Source organism: Chroicocephalus ridibundus, chromosome 20 (assembly GCF_963924245.1).
Source record: "Chroicocephalus ridibundus chromosome 20, bChrRid1.1, whole genome shotgun sequence".
Taxonomy (NCBI): Eukaryota; Metazoa; Chordata; class Aves; order Charadriiformes; family Laridae; genus Chroicocephalus; species Chroicocephalus ridibundus.
In genome coordinates this window covers 788587-812208 of record NC_086303.1, presented here as the reverse complement: position 1 = coordinate 812208, position 23622 = coordinate 788587, and the positions used below count along the sequence as shown (strand labels likewise).

Below are 23622 nucleotides of genomic sequence, written 5' to 3'. Positions count from 1 at the left end.
GGACTCAGATGTGATATTCCTCCAACTGCCTTAGAAAAGCAGAACCCCCAACTGTGAGGATCATCTAACACAAGGGATGGAGAATAGCTCTGTATGCTCCATAAAATATATATGTACATATATTATAGCATCAAGACGAAGGCACGAAGAGCTATGGATTGCAATTGTGCAGTTCAGAAGGCATGTCTTGATATTCATTTTGGAGACATCCTAAAAGCATAAAATAGGAGTCCCTGGTTTATTTCTGAAGCACTGACCTGTTCCACTTTAGCTTCTCCTCTTCTACTTACTAAGCCATTTTCCCACCCTCCGTGCCACAGCAAAGCACTGTCAACAATTTCAAGAGACCCCGGCAGAGAACTAGAACAGGGCCACAGCCAGAATCCTTTCCAGTTTTTGTTCTGTTTACCCAAAATGCAGAAAACGCAAGACTAAGACAGTCTTGCACCTGATACTTGACTGCTGCCTGTCCTCAAGAACTGCTTCTACAACCTTCCTGGAACTCACCCTGCGCCACTGATGCTCAAATTGTGCCACCTTCCCCAGGTAAAAATCTTGAGATTCTTCAGTCTCATGTCACTTGTCACCTTCCACGTTGCCCATAACAGGGTAGCAGGGGCAAGCATCATTTCTACCTGACAGCCTATTTCTGTTACTGGCGTATGTACATCTGAAAAGTCCAAATCACTACCTGGATCACTCTGAAAAGTGTGTCAGGGCTGGCTCGGTCTTAGTTCAGAGAACAAGAAAAGACTGGAATGGCAGCAGTCTCTCTCCTTCAGCATAAGAAATCTCTTTTGCAAAGCTACTGATTTAATAGCTAAACCAGCACAAAGCCTTCTTATTTTGGACTCTGGAGGCTTTACCCACTCAATGCTAAACGTCCAAAAGAAGAAAGAATTAAGGAAATCTGTCACGTGATTGTAAGTATGACAGTTAACCTAGCTATAGTGCCGTTAAGCAAAGTTGTAATGCAGCATTTCTAAGATCATATAACACAATACAGAAAAATACAAGAAGGACATACGCTGTACAATCCATCCATCCATTAGAAAAACCAAAAAAACCCCAACGCTATCAGAAGCCAAGACAGATTATTCTGCTGCACAGTAAAGAGGTCGCCATCACTTCACACACAAGCAGAATCCTTCAAGTGCTGAGACAGCATTGCACTCATCATCTTCTATTTTGTTTCAACTTAATGTGAATAATTTTGTTCACAAATATGGATAAGAAAGGAAATGTCAAGTTCAGAGTGTCCGGGAAGAGTACGGTATTAGAGATTCATTGCCACTGTTAAAAGGCTTTGCCAAAAGCTCATAGGAACTTCAGGAAAACAATTATGAGAAATGATCTAGTTATCTCTCCAGAACACAGTAAATAATTTAAAACTTACTTAAAATACCCAAAGTCTCTCAGATCTTGGAGTTAATCAGTCTCTTAAGAAAATATACTACCACGTGTTTCAACAGTGCTTCAGTCTCACTTCCCATTTCTACAAAATCAGTCTCTGGATGCAGTAACTGAAACTTCAAAGTACAGTGCACGCAACCGACAGACAGACACCCGCCTGGAATTACAGACAGCCCAAGAGAAGGGCTCTGAAATATGAAATGGAATTTAGCAGGGGATGAGTCAGGCAATAATGCTGTTCTACAACACTGTCAGGAGCAGCTCTGCTCTTAAAAGCAATAAGCAATCACATCGCGAAAAACCAGTGACCGGCGAAGCCTTCCAAATGGTAACGCTGGCAGGAACAGAACGGAACCTACGCTCCTGAAGGCAACTGTATCTTTAAAAAGTTGGAGATGCAGTTTTAATAATTTTATGGGAAAAGAAATCAGCTTTGTAAAGCATAAAACAGGCTACCATGAAATACTGTCGTCAAATAATTTTTCAAAATGAGGCCGGCGTGCATTGTTAATTGAAGAGCAGCGTGTAAATGGCATTTTCCTATTCATCAAATGCTGAGTTATACGCAAACAAACTAAAACACAGTGCAACAGCCAACGATGTGAGCACCTCTGTCACGCCAATTCCGGCAAAATCAGTAAAGCTGCATTTGATCCTAATTCATGTAATATTCATCTCTTTAAGCTGTAACTTTAATTTCTGTAGTGCTCTGTAGAGCACACAAACATCAAATATTTCTTCCCCACAGATCAGCTAACACACTCTAAACCCACTATTACATCAGCTGCACTATTTTAACGTGGCTTAAGGAAAAAAATCTATTAAAATTAACAAATACAGTCAACATAACCATTCTAAATCCAGGAAAGACACATATTAGCACAGGCTTCCAGAAACCTACTTTTTTGTGCGTTCTGGGAGCAAAATGATCAGAGGCCACTGAAACGTGAACTGAAAAGCGTCCTGAAACCATGCGAACCCTCAGCACTTCAACTTGAAATACCAGGTTACCCCAGACACGGTATCTACAAGTGAGCTATGAAAAAAATTTGACGTTTTATCATACAATCACTGCACTGTAATGAGTAGCCCCAAAGAAACACATTAACATGTTCGCCATCCATTTTTTTTTATTTATTATTTTCTCATTTGGAGTGTCTACTTGACCCTTGGTGGTCCACTGCCTTTTTACATGGAGTAAAAAACTTAACTTTTTAAATTTACATATCTTATTAATGCAAATATGTTCAGAAAAGCCATTTTTTAGCCCTCCTAGGATCTCTATTATTATTTTACAGTAGCAAATACCTTGGACTTGACCTGAAAGGGAAATGCTATACCATCTAATTACAGAACTTATAAGATTTTAGGCACACAGGCATTATTACAGTGAAACAATAAAACCTTGTCTAGTTTTGAATTCAGCTTCAACAGCATCACACAGCCAACCACACAACCACTGGTCCACACAGTGAATTCATTACAAAGCTTTGTCAAGTAAGGAGTGACGCACAACTTGAATTACAAGTGTTTTATGGTATTTCTTCAGACAATACTAAGCAAAGTTTTAAATGTGTCCACACTGACTAATTTTTAAAGACTGTTGCCCACAGTATTTCAGCTGCTGAACCATCGGTGAGAAGGAGCTATTACTATTTAACTAAAAGTCAATGTACTTGTCAAAAACACGTCCATAGCCTGACAGCAAAAATGGGTCAAAAAAAGACAGAGTATAAAAGGAAAAAACAAGTGCTGAACGTTTTACCTCACTGTCTGGGCTGGGCTGGATAACTTCCCAGGTCTGAGAGTCCACGTCGTAGCAGTGAAGCTCATTGGGCAGCGTGTTATCTGCAGCACCCCCGAACACGTAGAGATGCCGGTCGAACGCAACCATTGTGTGGCCATATCTTCGCTGTGGAGGAGGAGGGGAGCCTCGAAGTAAGTGCTCGGTAGGAATTCGTGTCCAACTGAGACAATAAACATAAAACAGTACATTTTTTTTTACAATCATTTTCTGCAAAGTAAGTTTTCTAACTCTCAGACTGTAAGAATAAAGAAGAGGAGCTCTATTACAGTACTTATCGAACCTGCGTGAGAACAGGCAACGACTAATCCTGCAGATATCTGAGACACCTACGTCAGCGCCGTGTTGCTAAACTTCTAACTGAAAACGCGATAAAGGCAACATGGTTCTATAGCCCAGATGTATTTATGTAAACCCCAGCAGCTCAAAGACCACAAGCTGGGAAGGAATAGGTGACCTCTCATCACACATTTTGACAGATAACCCTTCTAAGTAAAGGGCACCATGCTGATACCAGAGCCCATTTTGGTAAGGCATGGCTTATTCGCTACAACATCATGATTTCAGTCAAGGTCTGGAGGCCGTTAGCTGTCGTTTCAGTTGTGGTTCCATTTCACCCAGTAACCAGCCAGAGCAGGTCATCAGAACAGCCCAGTGTGTCTATATTCCCACTTCTTGGCATTTTTCCCACATCAGACAGGCCACGCTTTCAGAGCAATGGTCAACACTCTGAGCGAGTCACACCGAACATCTCAAACTGAATGCTCAAGATTTTAAAAGATACTATGCACTTTACATTCCCCAGTGATCTCATTATGAACTGGCACTTCAAAGGACCTCTGTCCGGTTTTAATCAGGTAGTCATATGACAACCCACTCTGAATACACTAAGATTCATACTTACTGTTTAAAGTGAATCTACTAAACTTTCTGTTCGACCTAGCTGATGCACACAGCAAACAACAAAGTCTCATTAAAACAGTCCACGTTTTATCTTATCTACACTTATCTACCCATCATGAGATGCAGTATTCTTCCTCAGTATCTCAAGTCTGTGCATTTCTCAGCTCAAGTAGTCAAGGATTATATGGATTTTGTGCGACTTAACTGTCGACACTTACATCTTTTCCTTGAATTCAAACTGAAAGAGATTATTGGTAATCTTTGCTCCACTCTGGCCAGAGAAAACAAACATCTTGTCTTTGCAAACAGCCACAGGAAAATTACAGCATGAAGGAGGAATTTCACCACTTTGTTCAATCTGAAAGATAATGAAGTTCAAAATTAAAAATTTATTATTGTAGCGCACAACTCCGCACGTTGAGCATGCTGCAGGACCACGCAACGCATCAGCAGGCAGACAGACCACATGGTGGCAACGGCTGCAGACAGCCAAGTCCCTATAAATCTGGCTACAGGTAATCAACTAATGCTGTGCTTACGCGTCTGCACAGACTAATTTTACCGTGGATAAAAAGGACGGGAGGCCACATTTCTAAAGCCCCTGATACTGCAAGGATCAGGACTCTGATCTTGACAGCCAGCCAGCAAAGCTCCCAGTCCATGGCAGTGGTTAAAGTGGGAAATGCAGCCACTTCTTTCTTACAGAAGGCACAGCAAAGCCACCATGGGCACTCTAGGTCCAGTTCACAGATTCACAAGCAAAAATCACACTATATACGCTTGGTTTTCCAAATATACAAACAAAATGAAATTTGAACTGTTTCTTTTTCAGCTGTGTCACAAATACATTCTGAAGAGAGAGCAGTGCAGTTCAGCATAGGAAATTTTAAATAATTGTGTATGAAAACCAAAAAACCAAATAATTTCTATGTGTTAGTTCCAATTAAAGCTTCTTACCTCTTCCCAGCATGTTAGCTCTCTATCTTGTAGGCCAATTGTCCACATATCATTTAACCTAGGTTGTAACACAAAAAATGCTTGATTTGAAACAGGGGTTTTTTTGGAAATTTTTAGGTCATGGACTTGGAAGGACAGAGATCCTATTTTATCAGCATTCCTTCTGCTGCACAGGAAGAATCTCCTACTTTCGCTAACAGAAAAAAACGTTAGAATCTTTTTGTGCTATACCTAATTTTATACCACCACCTAAGGTCGCTTTAGCATCTTTCTGGTTACAAGTATACTACAGTTAACAGTTACACACAGCGCCTCTGCCGGGAATTTAAGGATTTGAGCTATTTAATCCTCAGGATTTTTACAGAAATACCCCTTATTACCCTGCCTTCTTCTACCCATCCCTGCTAACCCCCGAGACTGACCACGGTAATTATTTATGTGGCTGAATCCTCCCTCAAACACAGCACGGATGAAGTGGGTAACCTGACACATCACTGACTGCTACGTATCTGACTGTGCTTTTCCCAGTACCAGTTACTCACAGACAGCTACAGATGCTTCCTTTGTTCAAATCTGCCTGGAGGCTCATGTTCCACAGAAAGACGTTTTTTAACACGATTAGACATATTTAACATAAATTAGACAGCTCCTCTCACCCAATCCCTCCTTCCAGCTACTCGCGGTCCCTGGGGAACTCCCTAAGCTGAAGCTGAGCAATTCCACAGTCATGCATCTTTCTCCAATTCCTCCTCCAGAAATAAAGAAAAGATCCTTCTTTTTTTTTCCAATTACCAGCAGTTCTCCTGGAGACTTTGAGGAACGGATAACTTTTATGCAGATTCTCCTCAGAAGAGGCACCCCAGCATGTTGAGGCACCTCCTGGTTTGTGATAATCTCTACGTGCTCTCATAATGCAAATATTGTGCATCAACATAAAATACTTCTCAAGTTCATCAAGACAGAGAAAAAATATGTGTTTAGAATTGATTCTTCCCTAACAGACTAACAGCAACACAAAGAGCCACCATCTGGGACAAGGCACCAGACTCTCCCTACCTTCTCAGTACTGCTCATTTCCAGTCCCTTCCCATCCAAAATCTTCTCTCCCTTCAATCTAAATAATCTTGGTATTTCAGTGCAATACCCCACCAAGAGTATCACGTTTTTTCAAATAAAAAACTGACATGTTGTTCTTAGTTCTGTCATATGACTTCAGAGAAAATCCATGCTTTGTTCCATAAGTCTTCAGCGACATCAGAAGGCATGTTGCGGGTATCTTTTGAGAAATGCTCATTTGCCAAAGATCATTTAGCATCTTTACAATCAAGAAGGGTGTCAAATTATACATCCATAGCCATTCTGAGTCACCAGATTTCTAGGTTTTAAACACATACTTATTTGAACATGAACTGGTGAGATGCAAAAATGTAATGCTCAACAACAGGCTGAGTCTTGCAAAGCTCCAGCGATGTGTTTAAAACGCTTGGTATATGAAAGAGGTGGGCCCAAGCAAACCTTATGAAGTTCAACAAGGCCAAGTGCAAGGTCCTACACTTGGGTCGGGACAACCCTCATTGTCAATACCGGCTGGGGGATGATGTGATGGAGAGCAGCCCTGCGGGAAAGGACTTGGGGGTGCTGGTGGATGAGCTGGCTGGACATGAGCCAACAATGTGCGCTTGCAGCCCAGGCGGCCAATGGCATCCTGGGCTGCATCAAAAGAAGTGCGGCCAGCAGATCCAGAGAGGTGATTCTGCCCCTCTGCTCTGCTCTGGTGAGACCCCACCTGGAGCGCTGTGTCCAGCTCTGGAGTCCTCAGCACAAGGACATGGACCTGTTGGAGCGGGTCCAGCGGAGGCCACGAAGATGCTCCAAGGGCTGGAGCCCCTCTGCTGTGGGGACAGGCTGAGAGAGCTGGGGGGGTTCAGCCTGAAGAAGAGAAGGCTCCAGGGAGACCTTCCAGCCCCTTCCAGTCCCTAAAGGGGCTCCAGGAAAGCCGGGGAGGGGCTGTTTGCAAGGCCATGTAGTGATAGGACGAGGGGCAATGGTTTAAACTAGAGCTGGGCAGGTTTAGATGAGACATTAGGAAGAAGTTCTTTACACTGAGGGTGGTGAGACACTGGCCCAGGTTGCCCAGAGAGGGGGTGGAGGCCCCAGCCCTGGAGACATTCAAGGCCAGGCTGGATGAGGCTCTGAGCAACCTGATCTAGTTGAAGATGTCCCTGCTTCTGCAGGGGGGTTGGACTAGATGGCCTTTCAAGGTCCCTTCCAACCCAACGCATTCTATGATTCTATGAAAATGTCTCTACAGAGGTGAAAAGTGAGAGCCTGGGATTTCATGAAAGCACCCAAGGAGAGAGAGACCCCACCACATACCGTGCATTGCCATCGTATCCTGCAAAGATCCACAGCTTATCACTGTACACTGTGGCGCCATGGGCTGACCTCGCAACTGGCAATCTGCAGTTAAGAAAATTAAGAAAAAATATTCTTAAATCACCTGCAGAGATGCTGTAAGAACTGTGCATGACAGCTAAAACACACGTGCAAGAAGAATAAAGTCTCCTAAACAAAATGGCTTCAAGCCAAGAAATTGCTTCTGTCATACGTCGTCAAAACACAAAGCAATCCTCTGAAGGGTATGTTTTTGAACTTTACACTCTGCTTCCTTCCTTAGAGAAAAACTAATGTATAAAGAAAAAAAAAGAAAAAAAAATGAATTCCTTGACAAGCCTCAAATACTGTGAAGTATTTTATGGAAAGTAGCCAACTAATGGGACAACTAATAGCACTACCATTATGACAAAGTGGCAATCCACTCGTGCTATAAAAATCCCATGCATATTTCCAGGCACTAAGAAAGTGGAACACATAAACGAGACCCAAGACAGAGCTCACAGCGCTTATTTGAGATGGTTTAGTGGGGCGCTCCTGACACACAGTGTCCACAATAAAAGATCAATCCTACAGTTTCTCCTCCCTTTGTTGTTTTTACGAGCTCAGCCAAGAAGTGTTGAATAAAATTGTGATGCCTCACGTCCAGCAGACGCAATATTAGTTTGTTTGAGGTCATTTGTGCAGTCTGCACGCTTGTGACTGTGGGGAAAGAGAAGGACGTTCGAGTTTGTAAAATATGAATAAGAATTACACTCTGAAATGTTCAGAGTTGCTAGAATAACCAGAAAGAGGAATTACTAACGTGGTCTTGTTTTAACATATAACATATGCTCATCAGAGGTGAGCAACAGTAACTCAAGCATGGACTGGGTACTTCTCATCCCTTTCTACAGATGACAATAATAAATAAATAAATGTTCTACAGATCACAATAATAAATGTCCCATTCCCTCTCCCTACGAAAATCAGCATTTCAGAAAGTTCAAATACGTAATGAACTGTGGGTAAAGACAGTATGTCCCATAGGCGGGTGTGGTAAACACACCCGTGTGGTGGAGTCACCATCCCTGAGTGTGTTTAAGACTCGTTTAGATGCGGTGTTAAGGGATGTGGTGTAAGGGAGAACTTTGTAGAGTGGAGCTGATGGTTGGACTCGATGATCCCAAGGGTCTTTTCCAACCTAAATGATTCTGTGATTCTACGTAGTTGGGTCACGGATAACCTCCCGAAATGAGCACAAAGTAGACTTTAAGAAGCAATGTATTACTGGTTTTGATTTTGCCTTGGAAAGCTGAATCTCAGGAACCCGTGTTCAACAGATCCAAATATACATCATCAACTCATTCATCTGCTTCTGAATTGATTTGTGTGACCACACATCACTTTAAGGTTCTTCATGCAGGTGTGTGCATTTCAGAGCACTCATACAACTTTATTCAGAAAAGAATGCGTAGATTTAACTACAAATAAGCTTTAAATTGGTTTCTGATAAAACTAAAGTGAAACTATGAGGAATCAACAAATTTCACGCTATCCTTGAAAAAGAAACAATTCAGAAGAAAAGATTTCCTTTGCTCCCGTTGCTTTTGTCACAGAAATGAAACATGAAGAATGGACTTTGGTCAGATTTCCAATAAAGCACACTCTGGAATGGAGGCCTTGCAAAAAAACTCCCTCAGAACAAAAGATAAATTTCAGAAAACTTTAAGCAAGAAAGTATAGCAGAAATAGCCATGCAGCCTTAATATTAGCATTGTAATCAATTCTAACTGTGTCATTTTAAATGTCTGCTGAGCTACACTCGCGTCTGCTTGAAGCGTGGAGGAACAATGTCAGCTCCTTACCTTCCTTCAGTTTTCCACTCTGTCCACTGTCCAGTTGCAAACTTATATTCAAAGAGATCATTTTTATTCTTCAGGTTGGAATTGGAATAAATGTCTCCAGTATAGCCACCTGGGCAACAACAACTCCGTTAGACTCAATTGCAATAGAGCATACACACTTCTAGGCATTATATTAGAAGCAAACTTAACTTTAGATCGCACAAAGAGAAGATATTTGGCTAACAAACTACTACCACAGGTGGGAGATTCTCCAGTCTCAAGTCATCTTTATTTTAGACAAAACAGCAAAAGTATTTCCAAGCTAAAATTGAAATCGAAGTCAGACATGAAAAATACTGGATTTGCCACTGAATTAGATCTTTTGCCACTTCCTAAAAACATCTCATTCTTTTTTCAAAACAATACCAGCACATTTATCATTCCAAGCACGCACAACTGTTATCTGCCACTGTCTTACCAAACACAAACATGCTGCTCCCATAGACCACAGCTGAGTGGTGATACCGTGGTGCTGGTGGGGTCCCCGTGGTAAAAGCCCTGCACAACAGTTAGAACAGCACAATCAAACACCCTTGTCATGCTTCAGGCACTGAAAGCTATTGTGCAGATTCAAAATAGAAACAATTACTAGAAGTTACTTCACTGCTCCTGGGTGTTTCCACTAGTTTTGGTTTCTCAATCACACTAAGATTTTATGACAGACTTCGTGCTATAAGCTTAAACGGTTACAAACGCGATGCTGCTGAAATCTGTTTGGCAGAGATAGCAAGTGAGGCACAGGTAAGACAACAGAGGCTGCACAGTCCAGAGCAAAGGAGCAAAGCAAAGACATCTGTGAGCCCCCCTTGGCACCTCTCCTGCCCTGAGGGGCTGCAGCAGCCGGCCTTTCTCTGCCCCCACATCCTTTCAGCACCCTTACAGGCTGTACAAACAGCAACAACCCACCACTCTGCCCACTGCCGTGCTGCCCAGCATCCCCTGGCTGGCAGGAGCTGTGGGGGGACACTTGACAGCCTCCCCAACAGCTTGGCCACACAGCGCGCAGCTGCGATGGCAGCTGGGTGGGGGGTGATGCTTCCCTCAGGTAGAGCCCCCAACTTTTACACCTGGGACCCAGGTGCTGAGGAACGATGAGGCACCTGCCAGCCCTGCATGCAGGGAGGGGGCCGAGCCAGGGGAGCACAGCGCAGCCCACCTGCACCACGAGCAGTCCTTCACGTCGAAGCGCAGCAGGTCGTTCAGCATCGTCTTCCTGCGGGGAGGAACGGGAGAGGCGGCTGAGCAGGGCCGCGGAGCCGGCGAGAGGCGGCCCCACTCCCCTCAGGCCCAGCTCCTTTCAGGGCGGCCCCGCTCCCCTCCGGCCCAGCTCCTTTCAGGGCGGCCCCGCTCCCCTCCGGCCCAGCTCCTTTCAGGGCGGCACCGCTGCCCTCAACCACGCTCCCCTCAGGGCGGTCTCGCTCCCCCCGTTCCCGCCCCTCTCCCCATAGGCCCGCCGCGGCCTTACCCGTTGTCCCCGCCGAAGACGTAGATGGCGTCCCGGTAGGCCACCACGGTGTGCTTGCTGCGCCTGCGGGCGGCAGAGACCGGCGGTCAGGAGCCGCCGGGACATTCACCCCCCACTCCCCCCACTCCATCCCGCCCGCGGCCCTCCGCTCACCGGGCCCCCACGAACTCGTCGCAGGGCGGGAGGCGGCGCCACCGGTGCACCGTCTCGAAGGGCCCGAAGTTGAGGGTGAGGTACTCGACGCTGTCCGAGCAGCTGTGGTCGAAGTCCACGCTCGGCGCCACCTTCGAGCGCCCCGCGCCGCCCGCCGGAGCCCCGGCCGCCGCCATGGCCCGCGCGCGCCCCGCCGGCGCCCGGCAGCCGCGGGGCCGCCCGCCGGACTACAGCTCCCGGCGTGCCCCGCGACCGGGGCTCCCGGCGTGCCCAGCCCCCCCCCGGACTACAGCCCCCAGCGTGCACCGCTCCGAGAGGGCGGGCGCGACCGCAGCACCCGGCGGCGCTGCGGGACGGAAGGTCCCGGTTCGAGCCCCGCCGCCGGGCGGTCCCAGAGCTGGGTAACTCTGCCTCCATAAAGCTTCGGGAACCAGGCGGGTTTAGAGGTTAAAAGAGTTTATTTGTTAATACAAAAAAAAAGAACCAAACCAAGAACAATACTCATGAATATGCATAAAGTCTCATTCCAGAGTCATGGCTAAGCTATTAACTAGATAAATTACAGTCTGTGGCTGTTGGCACTTCATGCTATTCAGCAAGACAACACCCAGCCTGAGAAACACGATGGCTTCCTCCCCGCGAGGAGCTGCCCGCTGGACATGTGTGTGCCAGGCACCGACATCGGCAGTGGCACATGCCCAGGGCTGGGCAGTAGCCTGCATCCCACCCTTCAGTTTTACTTTAGAAAATACAAGCTCCCCATTAAACTAACACAGTGTTAGTAACCTTATGACTATTAGTTTAGTTTCCTCCCAACAGCAGACAAGAGGAGTGCTCCGCACCTCGAAACCAGACTTTGGATGTATCGCCGTGGAGTCCAGCATTTTTCATCCTCAGCAATCACCTTGTTCCAGGCCAGAGCTGTTTCAGCAAGGAACGCTTGAGTGAGAAAGCGTAAGGGCAAAGGCGTTACATGAGGGCGAGCACCAGCAGGACCAGGCAGAGGTCCTTCAAACCATCTCCCTTGTGCCCTGTCGCTCTCACATCCTATTTGGCCTCCTTCTAGGGGAAGCCTGTGTCACAGTATTTCCTGCCCAAAATCCTCCTGCACCCCAGGAGTTTGCTTGCAGCAGAGCGTGCTACACGGCCACGCTCTTCCTGTGCCCACTGTCTCCAGGGCTGGTCCCAAACTCCACACCTCATCCCTGCTCCTCTGCAGCAGCACCGGGCCTGGCCCGCTGGGGCTGCACATGAGCTGGTGCTGCAGGAGGGAGAGTGCAGAGTCCCCAGAAGCCACTTATCCCCCAGTCCTTCCCATCTCACCAGCTACACTCCTGGAAAAGCCATCAATGCCTGCAAAGCAAAGAGCAGCTTCTAACCAACATGCTGAGGAGCTCGAGCAGCAACTCTACAACACACTGGCCCATCTACTTTTGGGACCTTGCAATGCAAAGAAATCGTTTGATCTCTCGGTGCAGGATGAGGAATGGGATCAGTAGTACTAGGCTGCTCTCATTTTTCACGCTCTCGTTTAAAGCCACCATCCAACTTAACTAAAGCACCACGAAGGTACACACCAGTCAGTCCCCGCCAGCACCTCTCCGCAAGCCCTGCCTCAGCAGACCTGAGCATGCTTCATTTACAACTGACACCCTAAACCATACCCAGGTGCTTCCAGGTGTTTGGTATTCACTTACCTCTAGAATGGATGACTGGTTTTGAGCCTTTCTGCCAACTCATGGGGCAAAACCAGACGGTCCTACCTCTTCCCAGGACTGGGGCCGGTCACTCTGGGGACACTCAACTTGACCCTTCCTGTACAGCCATCAGGATGCACCGCTGCAGCCCTCTACTTCTAGTTTGTTTCCTCAAGAGACCGCACTGTTTAGTTTAACTTGTTGGCCCTTTTCAGTGAAAGCTGAGACACACAAATGCCTCAAAACAAAATTCCTAACAGATTTAAAAAAAAAATAAAAAAAGTCTAGGCAGAAGACAGAACCACAGCGTTCCCACTGAAGAGGCCATGGCACAAAGTTTAATTAGATATCCTCATACACCAGAGAATCCACAGGGAAGAAAGATACCATGACACAGCTGCACGGAAACTTTTGATCAGAGCTTATGCCTTATTAGACACACACACAAATCGGGCTTCAAATTCGGCTTCTCACAGAACTATTCAACCAAACCACTGAGAACTTGGGATGGGTCCGATCAGTCGGCAACCAACGGTGGGGATTGCCCCGTTCTGCCCCTTCTCAGGCACAAGGGAGGGGTTGGGGTGGGAGAGGGGAGCGAGGTCTGCTTTGGCATTCAGCGTTATTCCACCATTTTCCCCAAACATGCTAAACAAATTGTGGCATCTTTGTCTGTTAAAAAGTTAATTTATTATCCCCTCCTGGTAAAAAAGTGAAAAGCTATATTCTGTTAGACCAGTAAGATACAGAACTACTCCAGCTTTTTCGTGGTTTTTAGATACAACTTTGAAGCATATTATTCCACAAAGGAACAGCATGTACCTTTCTTAAGAAAGGCAACTCTATAATGGGCATCCTTTTTCTTTTAAGCAGAAGACGACGTGTCCATTACAGGACCCCCTTTCTGTCCAGATGACTCCTGTGAAACACCCTTACGTCCTCTGGGTGGCACATATAGAAAGTTTCCTAAGGAGAAATACGTCTTTAAAAAGTGACTTCAGGAAACAAGTGCAAGTTCCTTTTAAATCTGTTTTATGAGAAGGATACCAATGTACACTTTAATAGTTTTATTTTCATTTTCCCCAAGGGGGAACCAAAGGCAGAGAGGTGTTGCGAGATACATCGCGCTCTTCTTATGGGTAAATCAATTGCAAATATTATTTTACCACTCTATAAAAATACACACAGGAGGGTGAAGGAAGCAAAGTAGTTCAGAGTGGCTGTCATGGAACAAATATGTTAAATACAATCAGTTTTTTTTCCCCCCTAAAAACTGTGGCTCTTTGTGTTCCATAAAACCAAAGTCTTTAGTAGCCACATGCCACAGGAACAGAAATTTAAGTGGTAGCTTCCTTTGAGCATGTGCACACAGAAGCGTTAGTAAAGAACTGCTCTCATGGGACTAGACAGCAGATGTGTGCAACAAAGCCCCATCCACAACAGGAAAGAGGATATGCATTCAGTTTTATTGTCTCGGCTTCCCATCCAAACTCCCGTAAACAGGTTCCATACCATTCAGGCATCACTGATAAAAGAGTCTATAGTTCTATAAAAAGAAGTCACGCTGTAAGATCAAGATATTTACCCTGTACGTGTTACGCGAGCGCGAGGAGGAACAACCTTCCAATTTCTCAAGACACATCCAAGCAATCTGTAAGTGACCCAATTCCTTTCTCTGTCCAACTGTGCTGTGGGAAACTCAGTTAAGTGTCTCTTCACAGGTAGAGACAGTTTGCTTTAAAAAATATTAAGGACACAGTTGTTTTTTTTTTTCTTTTAAGAACTTCCTGTAAAGTACTGTGAAAAATGAAAGTGCTCCCATGGTGAGACCAACGTGCAAAGCTCTACAGACTTCTGTCCTTGCTGCTTTCTTAGTATTCCTTCCCTTAGCAGATTCGTGTTAAGATGAGGCTCAATACATCGCAATGAAGCCATCATCCACCTGTAACAAGCAGGTAGACACTGGAAAATGTTTTATGTTTAATCATAAAACGTGGAATAAGCCAGAAAAATATTGTTCAGATATGATCGGGATGATCTCTCGAGTGGGTTTATATACCAATGGCCTGTAACACTCGCTTTTCATTCTCATTGAGATGGTCTGAAAACATTGCATAGCAGGGCTGCTGTGCAAACTGACAGAGGAAGTCAGTGAGATAGGCCTGAAAGGAAGACAGAAAGACCCAGTTAGCATCACCTCACTTTAGAAATTCTCTTTCTTTCACGTAGCAAAAGATAAATCTCAACATGCAGCAAATAAGACACAGGGATTGCAGGGAAGAGAAAAGCGATGCAGAAGGAAGGGCTGACAAACGGCTGCCCAGTGGAGGTAAAAAGCAGGAGCAAAGTGTCATACAGGGGCTGAGACTGGACGGGAGCATCCCCCCGTGGAGTATGAAATTCTGTCATGTTCAGTCTCCAATCTACTTCTGACTTCAGCATATAGCTGTGAAGCTCATGGGTAGAAAAGCCTCATCTCCCTCTGTTCAGGAAGTTTTGCTCATTCACATTTCCAAGTTACAGATATTGATCCAATAAGGAAAAATAGCTCCAGGCACTCTTGGAATACTCAGCGCTTTCCAAAGTAATTTCAATGAACTGATACCTTCGGGACAACAACCAATAACTGGTGTTTACAGTTTTGTTAAAGTACAACATAGAAAAATTAAGTTAATAAAGAATTACAGGAATCTGATTTAAAAAACTCATTCTAGAGCATCACCTGGAGATCTATTTGGTAAAGAGGGTCCTTTAATGCATCTGGATCATCCTCTTCATCATCTTCATAGTAATCCTCATCTGTCAGAGGCAAACCAGCAGGTTTTAACATCAAACCAAGCAAAATACCTCAGGAAGTGTTCTATAGACTATTGTTTAAATCCAAGGATCCAAAAAGAAACAGTTTCAGCACTGCTAGGAAAAAAAAATTGCATCCAGAATATTTGCTCCTTGAGTTCAGATGATTAGAAAACACACCACCCAGAACAAGAAGGGTCATAGTGGGAGTCTCAAGGAACACGCAGGTGAGACGAGCACACACGGGACACTAGACAAACAGGTTTGTTAGTTACGTGTGCTATTATCTTATGCCTTACCCTTATGTCGGCGCGAGATATTTCCAATTCTGTGCTAATGTAAGTATTTGCCTGTAAGGTTCTCTCCTCTAAGACTATATGCAAACAGGAGAGCAGAGGAAAGGAGACATTACACCCACTCCATCTTTACGCAGCTATTATTTCTCAGGGTCACTCCATAAACAAGCTCATCCACTGCTACGACACTGTCATTCCAAGGTCATGGCTACATCCTGAGCATCAATTTTCTCTTTAGGAGAAATATCTGCATGAACCTCACAGCAACGTGAAGCCTACGTAGCATCTGAACTCTCAGGTGAAAAATGCAGTTATTTAACCATAGTGTTACTCAAAGACATGACCCCCTCTTACAGGAAAAAAAAGTCCTTATTCAAAATCCCAGTGTAGTATTTCCTTCCCCTTGCCTGCAGTCTCTGCTGAGCTGCTGTCAAGGAAACAAAACTTTGGCTGGGATGTCATCTAGTCTATTTTCACTTCGAGTAAGCGCTTTAAAGCTGTTACTCACCATACTTGTTTGTGGAAAGAATATCTGATAAGAATTGTCCTGCTAAGCCTTCATCTTCGTCCTCATCCTCTTCCTGATCCTCCCACATATCATTTGAATCATCTGTTTAGAAAACAAAAATTGCTAGAAACCAATAAAATCTAAGAGGTCCAGTCTGTCGACCACTCTACAGGGGACTGCGCAGTTCTTCGGCAAATGTCCCCGCTCTCGCGGGTGTGTGAAGGGAAACACCCGCAGCCTCTACCATCCCTTTGGAATGAGTAACTCAAGAACCGGAGCTAAGCAAAAACCAGCCCCAAGAACGGACGCCTGAAGTAGGGGAGGAAGAAAGGCAAACCAGATACACCGAGAAAGGATAATTTTACTGGCATATGGTCAGATCCCATCTTTCAAACTGGCCCAAAATAGTTTTCAGGTTTAAGAATACATAGGCTGATTTTACCCTTTGGATCACTATTTAAGCCTCTGTAATTACAGGCACACTAGGTACTATTGCGAGTTTCTTATTACTAGAAATGCTTCTGAGGAGATAACAAAGTAGGTTTAAGCCACACAAAGGAAAAGCAAACCCAGTATTCTACCTTGGCTCCAATCTGCTGTTGTCTGTCTAGATGCATTTGCTTCCATCGCATTAGAGAGTTCATTTATTATTAATTTTAAGATTTTTACTAACAAAGGAATGTTTGTCCAGCGTTCAGGATCTATAAGAGAGAAAATACATATATTCATACTGCTTTTTATTAAAAGTAGGCCTTTTTTTTGTGGTGATTGTTTTTAATTTTAATATAAAGAAAGAATAAAGAAACTGGGAGCACTAGTTTTAACTCTTTAGCTGCTCAAATGCTAGCGCGTGCTGTTCTTCTGTCTGACTAGACAATACCCGAGTTTGTTTGGTTTGTGCTGTTTTTGGCTGACCCCCCAAGGACAGGGGCTCCCCGTTGTCTTCCCCTCCGGGGCTCAGTCCCCAGAAAAAAAACCTGCCCAGTGCTCGCTCTGACTTAATATACAAATCTCTATACAGTAACCTCCAGTCAAGGATTTGGGGTTAAGCCAATTAAGAGAACTCCTATGCAGGAGACCGGCCCAGCTTTCCTTTTTAAGTGGTCTCTAATTTGTTGAAATCATTGCTGATATTTTTGAAAGTCTGTCTCATCGAAAAAACTACCACTTTTACTTTTTAAAAATCTCTGCATTCAATAAACACACTTTCCTCTCAGAGAAGCTACTAGGCATCATGAATTATCAATTCTATCTCATTAGATGGAACGGGGTGATACAAACCAGCCGTGAATAACTCCCTATCCCATAACCACTTCAAATCAGAGACACCAGGAGTTTTCCAAACCAGTCTTTGACAGAATTAAAGCAAATAACAGATACATTAAGTACATGATGTATGGATTAGCTCTAAAAAACAACATGCACCTTCTGTAGGAAGTATCTCCCACAGCTTTGTGCGATCCGCAAGATCGATTTTATGGCCTTTCATAGCACCTACAAACAGGAAAGAAAATTGTTAAAAACAGCAAAATGATTACTTACTTTTGGCCGACTTTGATCGTGTCCGTATTCCCTCATCCATATTAAATATTTCTTCTCCCTTTACTCTGATGTCCTGAAGTCGCTTGTCATCTGTGTTGATGCCATACTGAAGGAGTTTACACAAGGCCACAGAGCTGGGGAGCAGGGAACAGGAAAGCTAGAGATAAGAATGTCTCCAAACTGCCTGGCTTTCACAGTGAGCTATTCACAGGGAACACCTGTCCAGAGCAGACATTCAGATGCCCTTTTTTCTACACATTTGCAAGAACAAGCATTACAGAATTTTCCTATTTCTCCTGTTTTATGTCAGCACCCAAAACTGGACTCATCTCCTGACCTGCACAGCAAGTCAAAAACTGCCAAAGCTTTGGATTAAGCAATACCAAACAGTGCATACGTACACTAAAGGTTTTTCCCAGTTCAGAAGGGCCACGAGGTTAAACGCGCTCTTGAAGCACCACGTGCAGATGAAGATGGAATTAAGAAGAAAGCAATGACAAGAAAGTAGTGATTTGTTTGATCTGCAGCTATGAATATCTCTTCTACTGTTCTCCAGTCTCAGAGCTCCTTTTCCATTTCTGGTCCTTCACAACTCAGCTACACTCAGACCTTCTAGCTTGCTCCCTCAGTATCTTCATGTGTTCTTCCCATCTCTGCTGCTCAGATTTCTACATCACACTTCCAAACCTTCTCCAGTTCCAGGCTGTTTTCAAGCCACACTGACGATGACTTTTACTACAGGTTAAGGCCAACAATTTACACTCGGCACTCTTAAACCTCTCTCCTGGCTTCACAAACTGAAGCTCCATGGAACTTGCTGTTTGCGTGCTTTCGCTTCAAACCCTCTTTTCTCTCCCACACTATGGCTCTGAGTTCCCATACTGCTGGTTTGGGCCCAGATCTTACATGCCACCCCCGAGTTACCCAAAGTTTTCCCATCCTTTCATCACACAAGTCACGAGCAAATAGCCATTTCTTCAACCTGCCACTCACAGGGATGGGGACTGATGAACACAGAAGGTGTCAGCTATCTTCACCCTCCTTTTACTAACTCTAAACAAGAGGGTCCTCTCAGCAGGCACTGTTTTTCTTCAGCATGCAGAAAACACCTAGCATTTTCCAATGCACAATAAGCATCACCTTAAATAACCCAAATCAAAGTGTTTAATATAGGGTGGAGCTCTGCCAAGTCATCCGTACACAAATCGCTCTCATCTTGGACAATATGGAGACAGCACTGAACAATGAAGTTTAACCTTGTTCTCCCTCTCAGCATCAGCCTTGGCTTTTCCCCGTGCCATAAGCAGTCTCAGGGGATCCTGCAGACAACCCTGCCCTGTCAAAATGGGGACAAACCTCTGCTCTTAGGGATGAAATGGAGCAAGTGTGACCGAAAACAGCACCAGGTCCCCACATCAGACTGCCTCTTGCTCTGCATGATCATTCACAGACTTCCATTTTAAACACGCTTTTTCTTATTATTTATTTCACAGTCTATTTGACTACCTTATAACAATAACATACCAACACATATTAAGAAGTGAGTTAACAGCTGGTGAGACCCCCAAAAGTAGTCTGTTAGGCTTCACGTTTCCAGAAAAATCAAAGACAGCAGCTGTGGCAAAATTTAAATTAATACAGAGCATTTCATGCTTTGGAAAATAGTACTCAGCCTCCACCAGAACACAAATGTGCTCCTACAGCAAAAGGGAGAGAAAACTGTTTCAGATGATGTCTTTATTGACTTTTAAGAGATCATTAAATCAATGAGAAATCACCAGATTCTCTTAGTAAACCCTCTACAATGCCCTGAAAATCTACAGTAATAAAGGCAATTTCACATGGGGAAGCTATTCTTATCCCGTTCACAGAAGTTCAATCTCAAAGCACTCCCGTGCTTGCAAGAGACACCCTTTCCCCCTTGGGTCACGCTGTTCCAGCACAGAAACACCAGGCAGCAAGAGAAGCACTCAGAGGAAGATGAGAGATTGCTCCAATTACCACGGCTCTCCTGAGCCAAACTGACAGTGCAGGAAAAGTTAACTGTCCAGTGCTGGCACACACTAATCCAAGTCTGAACCAGCTCCCCTTTCCCTCACACCCAGTGCATTTAATTGCAAAGGGATGATCAGTCAGGTAGCGTTAATGCATGGATCCTGCTTATGAAAACACCTTACCTGACTTTGCCTTCATATTGCCCATAGAACAAGTGCTGCCGGCTCATCCATTCAGCCATTACAAATTCCAAGGCAGGCTTGCCAGTTGGTCCGGGGAGACTACACAGGAACTCTAGGAGCGGTTCCAGTTGTGAGTGAACCAAGTGGGCAAACACCATAATCAAAGACTGCAGGAGGAGAAAGGAAATGTTAGCTGTACATAATTTAATAGCTGAAAATGTTTTATCAAATATTCAAGTAACTGAGTTTTCTGCAAGAGTAGAGACTGTGCTTACCAACCCCAAGAGGAAGAGAAAGTATAACCCTCTGCAAGATGCTCTGTGCTACAAAAGCAGGCAATAAACTACTACAGTCAACAGCAGCAAAAAAACAGAGGAGGAGGAAGTTTACTCACACCCACGCCCTAAACTAACAAATCTCCCTAAAGCAAAGATTAAAAACCTACTTAAAAAATATCAGAGGTTGCAGTTGACTTTTGATTAGCAAAAATATCATATGGTAACACTCAGATGCTGCAACTGCCCCAGCTTCCTCGACAGACCAGAAGCTGTACACATGGTTCTAGACACCGAGCTCTACCTCTACGCCTACCCAGCAGAAACAGGTCTCATTATCAAGCTCAGGAACAGAAGTCATTGGTCCAGAGCCAGAACCCATATTCTCTTCCCCTTTCACCCCAGGAATTTCCCATCATCACCTCCACCACAGGACTGCCCTTCTCCAACATCATCACATTCAGCAGCACTTTTCTAATTCCGAGTGCACTTTGAACACAACTTTTAGGGAAAGAACTGCAAGTTCTAGAAAGGGTTGTTTCTGGGTGTTTGTATGGGATTTTTGTTTGTCTTTGGGTTGTGGGTTGTTGGGTTTTTTAACAAGATGCAGTTTTACAGTCTGAGTTTTAAAGACCAGGAGCAGAATTCATACACTGTGTATGTCTAAATGTCAGTTTCCAAGTCTGAGGGCATCCCCATAGGCTTCCTTGGGGAAAAGCTGCCCATCTCCAGAGGTCCATAGTTCAGGCTAACGCAGGGAAGAGATTCAGCATTGTGAAAAGCTTGTTTCTCTTCCCCTGGCTGGAAGGGCTTCATGTGACTGCTTGAGATTTAACCTTCTGAATCTTTTAAATCCAAAAAGTGAGCAAAGTGAGAGCCATTCTGAACAGTTAATCAACAGCGGGGCGGGGGGGACGTGGCAAATGGGGCAGAATCAAGGCTTTAAGATGAAATCTATGCTGACATCTAACAGCCTTCTTGATTCACCATGTGCTGGCTTGAAAAATGCACATACAAAAACCAGAGAAGTACACAGGATAAAAGGGATACAGCAGCGAGAGCCTCAGCCAAGTGCGACAGTGACAAGACAGACGGGAGAGAGAATGAAGACCACTGGGATAAAATCGTTCCATAAAAGCGTGCCACCAGAAGTAGGTCAAGACTAAAACAGATGGTGATGCTCCTGTCTGGCCTCTCATCTGATGCAGGCCAACTGCACCTCCCATCCACCAAAAGTTCACTTTGTCTCAACTCCCAGGCATTTATCCTTCGAATACTGCACAAAAACACTCAAAACCATGTGCTGCCTTTGCCACAACATTCATACTTGGGCAGTTCTTGTCCCCTCCTAAAGGTTCACTGCTTGCACCATAAGGTCATGAGGGACTATTTAAGATGCGTTAAGGCTTACTCACAAGAATCTGGCTTACTCTGTAATCCGGACAACTCCGTATGAACAGAGCAGGCATTCTCCTGACTACTTCAGGAGGATATGCAGAACCTCCAATTGCACTAGCCATAAATAATCAGGCACACAATTAAAAAAAAACAAAACCCACACAATAATTTCTTTTCCTTACACTTCTACTTATTCTCCTGGGTGCCCAGCCTGCTCACCTGCATTACACTGAGCGTCTCCGCTTGTTGCATTTTGCTCAGGATAGCTCTCAGGATCTGGTCCAGATTCTCTCCCAGCTCACTTCCTGCTTTCGAAATTAAAGTGGAGACGAGCCTGCCCACAAAGGCAGCGGTGAATTCTGAGGTCCTTGGATCTAGAAGCTGGCTCACCACCTGCATCACATACCACAGTCCATTGTGGCCTTGCTCATCATGCCATTGTGCGATTTGCTCCAGCGCCACTGAGACATATGCACGCAGACACTCACCACCATTCTAAATGAGAAAATTATCACGTTAGAATTTCCCTTTCTAGGTAAGGGACGAAGGAGGCGTGGGAAGACATCTCCTGTCAGCACTCAAGAGAGACCCTTAACCAAGATGAAAGCAATGAGCAAACTGGTGGCATCTGGAAAAGATCCAAGCTGTCTAATGTGAAGTAAAATGAGTGCCTAAATTTAAAAATAACTACTTTGGACTTCAGTTCATTACCAAGTACAAAACTCTTCACTGCCCAGGCAGCTCTCAAGAGGATCGTCTACTAAATACAAAGAAAACCCGAAGTAGCTGCAGTTTTGTACCAGTCTTGTTACCCAGAGAAATTCCAAGAGATTCTAACAAGCAAGAGATGAAAACAGCAAAGTTTGCCCTTCCCACCTAAACGAGTACAGGAGAAAACTGCTAGGAGGAGGAGGAGGTCTAGGAGGTCTTCTACACAGGACATCTATTGCTCCCCTATGGCCGAGCAATGCGCCTGAGGAGTCTCTGCCATTCCTAGGTGTGATAAAAGTTATTAGGGGGAAGAAAAGTTTTTTCATTTGGGTTTTGGTTGGTTGTTTTTTTCATGTGCTCCAGAGCCCCAAAAATAGAAAAAAGGTCAAGTCTGCTGCTTTACTCACTTTAGTCCTCCAAATTCAGGAATGATTAGTAAAAGTCATTCCAGGCCCTTGAAGAGCAGTACTTTCATGATAAACTGGAGGTGGCAGAGACTCCTGAGGAGGTGCCTGGGCTCCCTTAAAGACTGTGTGACCTATCTTACTTGGTCACCTCTCTTGGACTTGCATAGCCCTGCAATCCTCACCACTCCCCACAGCGTTACCTGCATAGTGGCATTGTCATCTGTGTTCAGGCTGCACTGAGCCACTGCAGGGAATGCTTGGCAGATCAGGAGCTGGGACAGAGGAGGTTTTGTATTCCTCACAACTGTGGTCAATATATCAATAGAGGTCTGAAAGGGACACAAAAAGCAGCACTGTTACAGCAGCAGCCATAGTACACTAAGTCAGCATTACCCACCACCACTGCAAGCACCAAAGGCATAAACCGGAGGGATGTGAGCCAGCACTATGATCACATCCTGATTTTACAGTCTAAAATATTTTTTTAAAACGGAGAACCCTGGAGTCACGCACTCACAGCATCATTGTATTTGACACGGACATACGGTGCGTGCTGCAAAAGTTCCCAGGGCAGTTCAAACATTAAAAGCAGCGCAACCACTTAAATACAGCAAACAGTTTCATGATACCCTGATGCATGCTAATCGGTACAGCCAGAGAACTGTTCTAATTGACTTGTTCCATTTTGTTTATATCGATTTAAATTTACTCTAATTACCCATGAATGATTGTTACAGTCAGACCAATCAATAGGCAGATTATAAGCATATTGATAAAGATGTTTATAGACTTAAATCCATACAATCATTCTACATAGTCAATGCTTCATCTTTTGTAAGC

The 23622-nt window shown here is 44.6% G+C and overlaps 2 protein-coding genes across 2 annotated transcripts in view; both read right to left on the bottom strand.

Moving 5' to 3' along the window:
* LZTR1 (leucine zipper like post translational regulator 1) overlaps positions 1-11195 on the bottom strand; it is a 38216-nt gene extending 27021 nt beyond the window's left edge. The window contains exons 1-9 of the mRNA XM_063356316.1: positions 10976-11195; positions 10823-10885; positions 10514-10570; positions 9776-9855; positions 9319-9427; positions 7454-7537; positions 5078-5135; positions 4339-4478; positions 3179-3380 (exon numbers count right to left, since the gene is read on the bottom strand). Of these exons, the coding sequence (XP_063212386.1) occupies positions 3179-3380; positions 4339-4478; positions 5078-5135; positions 7454-7537; positions 9319-9427; positions 9776-9855; positions 10514-10570; positions 10823-10885; positions 10976-11151 (969 nt within the window). The 5' untranslated portion in view covers positions 11152-11195. The remainder of the gene's footprint in view (positions 1-3178; positions 3381-4338; positions 4479-5077; positions 5136-7453; positions 7538-9318; positions 9428-9775; positions 9856-10513; positions 10571-10822; positions 10886-10975) is intronic.
* A 219-nt stretch (positions 11196-11414) lies between these two features.
* The window catches only part of IPO9 (importin 9), a 41157-nt gene continuing 28949 nt past the window's right edge, over positions 11415-23622 (bottom strand). Inside the window, exons 17-24 of the mRNA XM_063356453.1 lie at positions 22983-23111; positions 21884-22159; positions 19992-20158; positions 17815-17948; positions 16854-16973; positions 16273-16374; positions 15395-15471; positions 11415-14834 (exon numbers count right to left, since the gene is read on the bottom strand). Coding sequence (XP_063212523.1) covers positions 14724-14834; positions 15395-15471; positions 16273-16374; positions 16854-16973; positions 17815-17948; positions 19992-20158; positions 21884-22159; positions 22983-23111 — 1116 coding nt within the window. The 3' untranslated portion in view covers positions 11415-14723. The remainder of the gene's footprint in view (positions 14835-15394; positions 15472-16272; positions 16375-16853; positions 16974-17814; positions 17949-19991; positions 20159-21883; positions 22160-22982; positions 23112-23622) is intronic.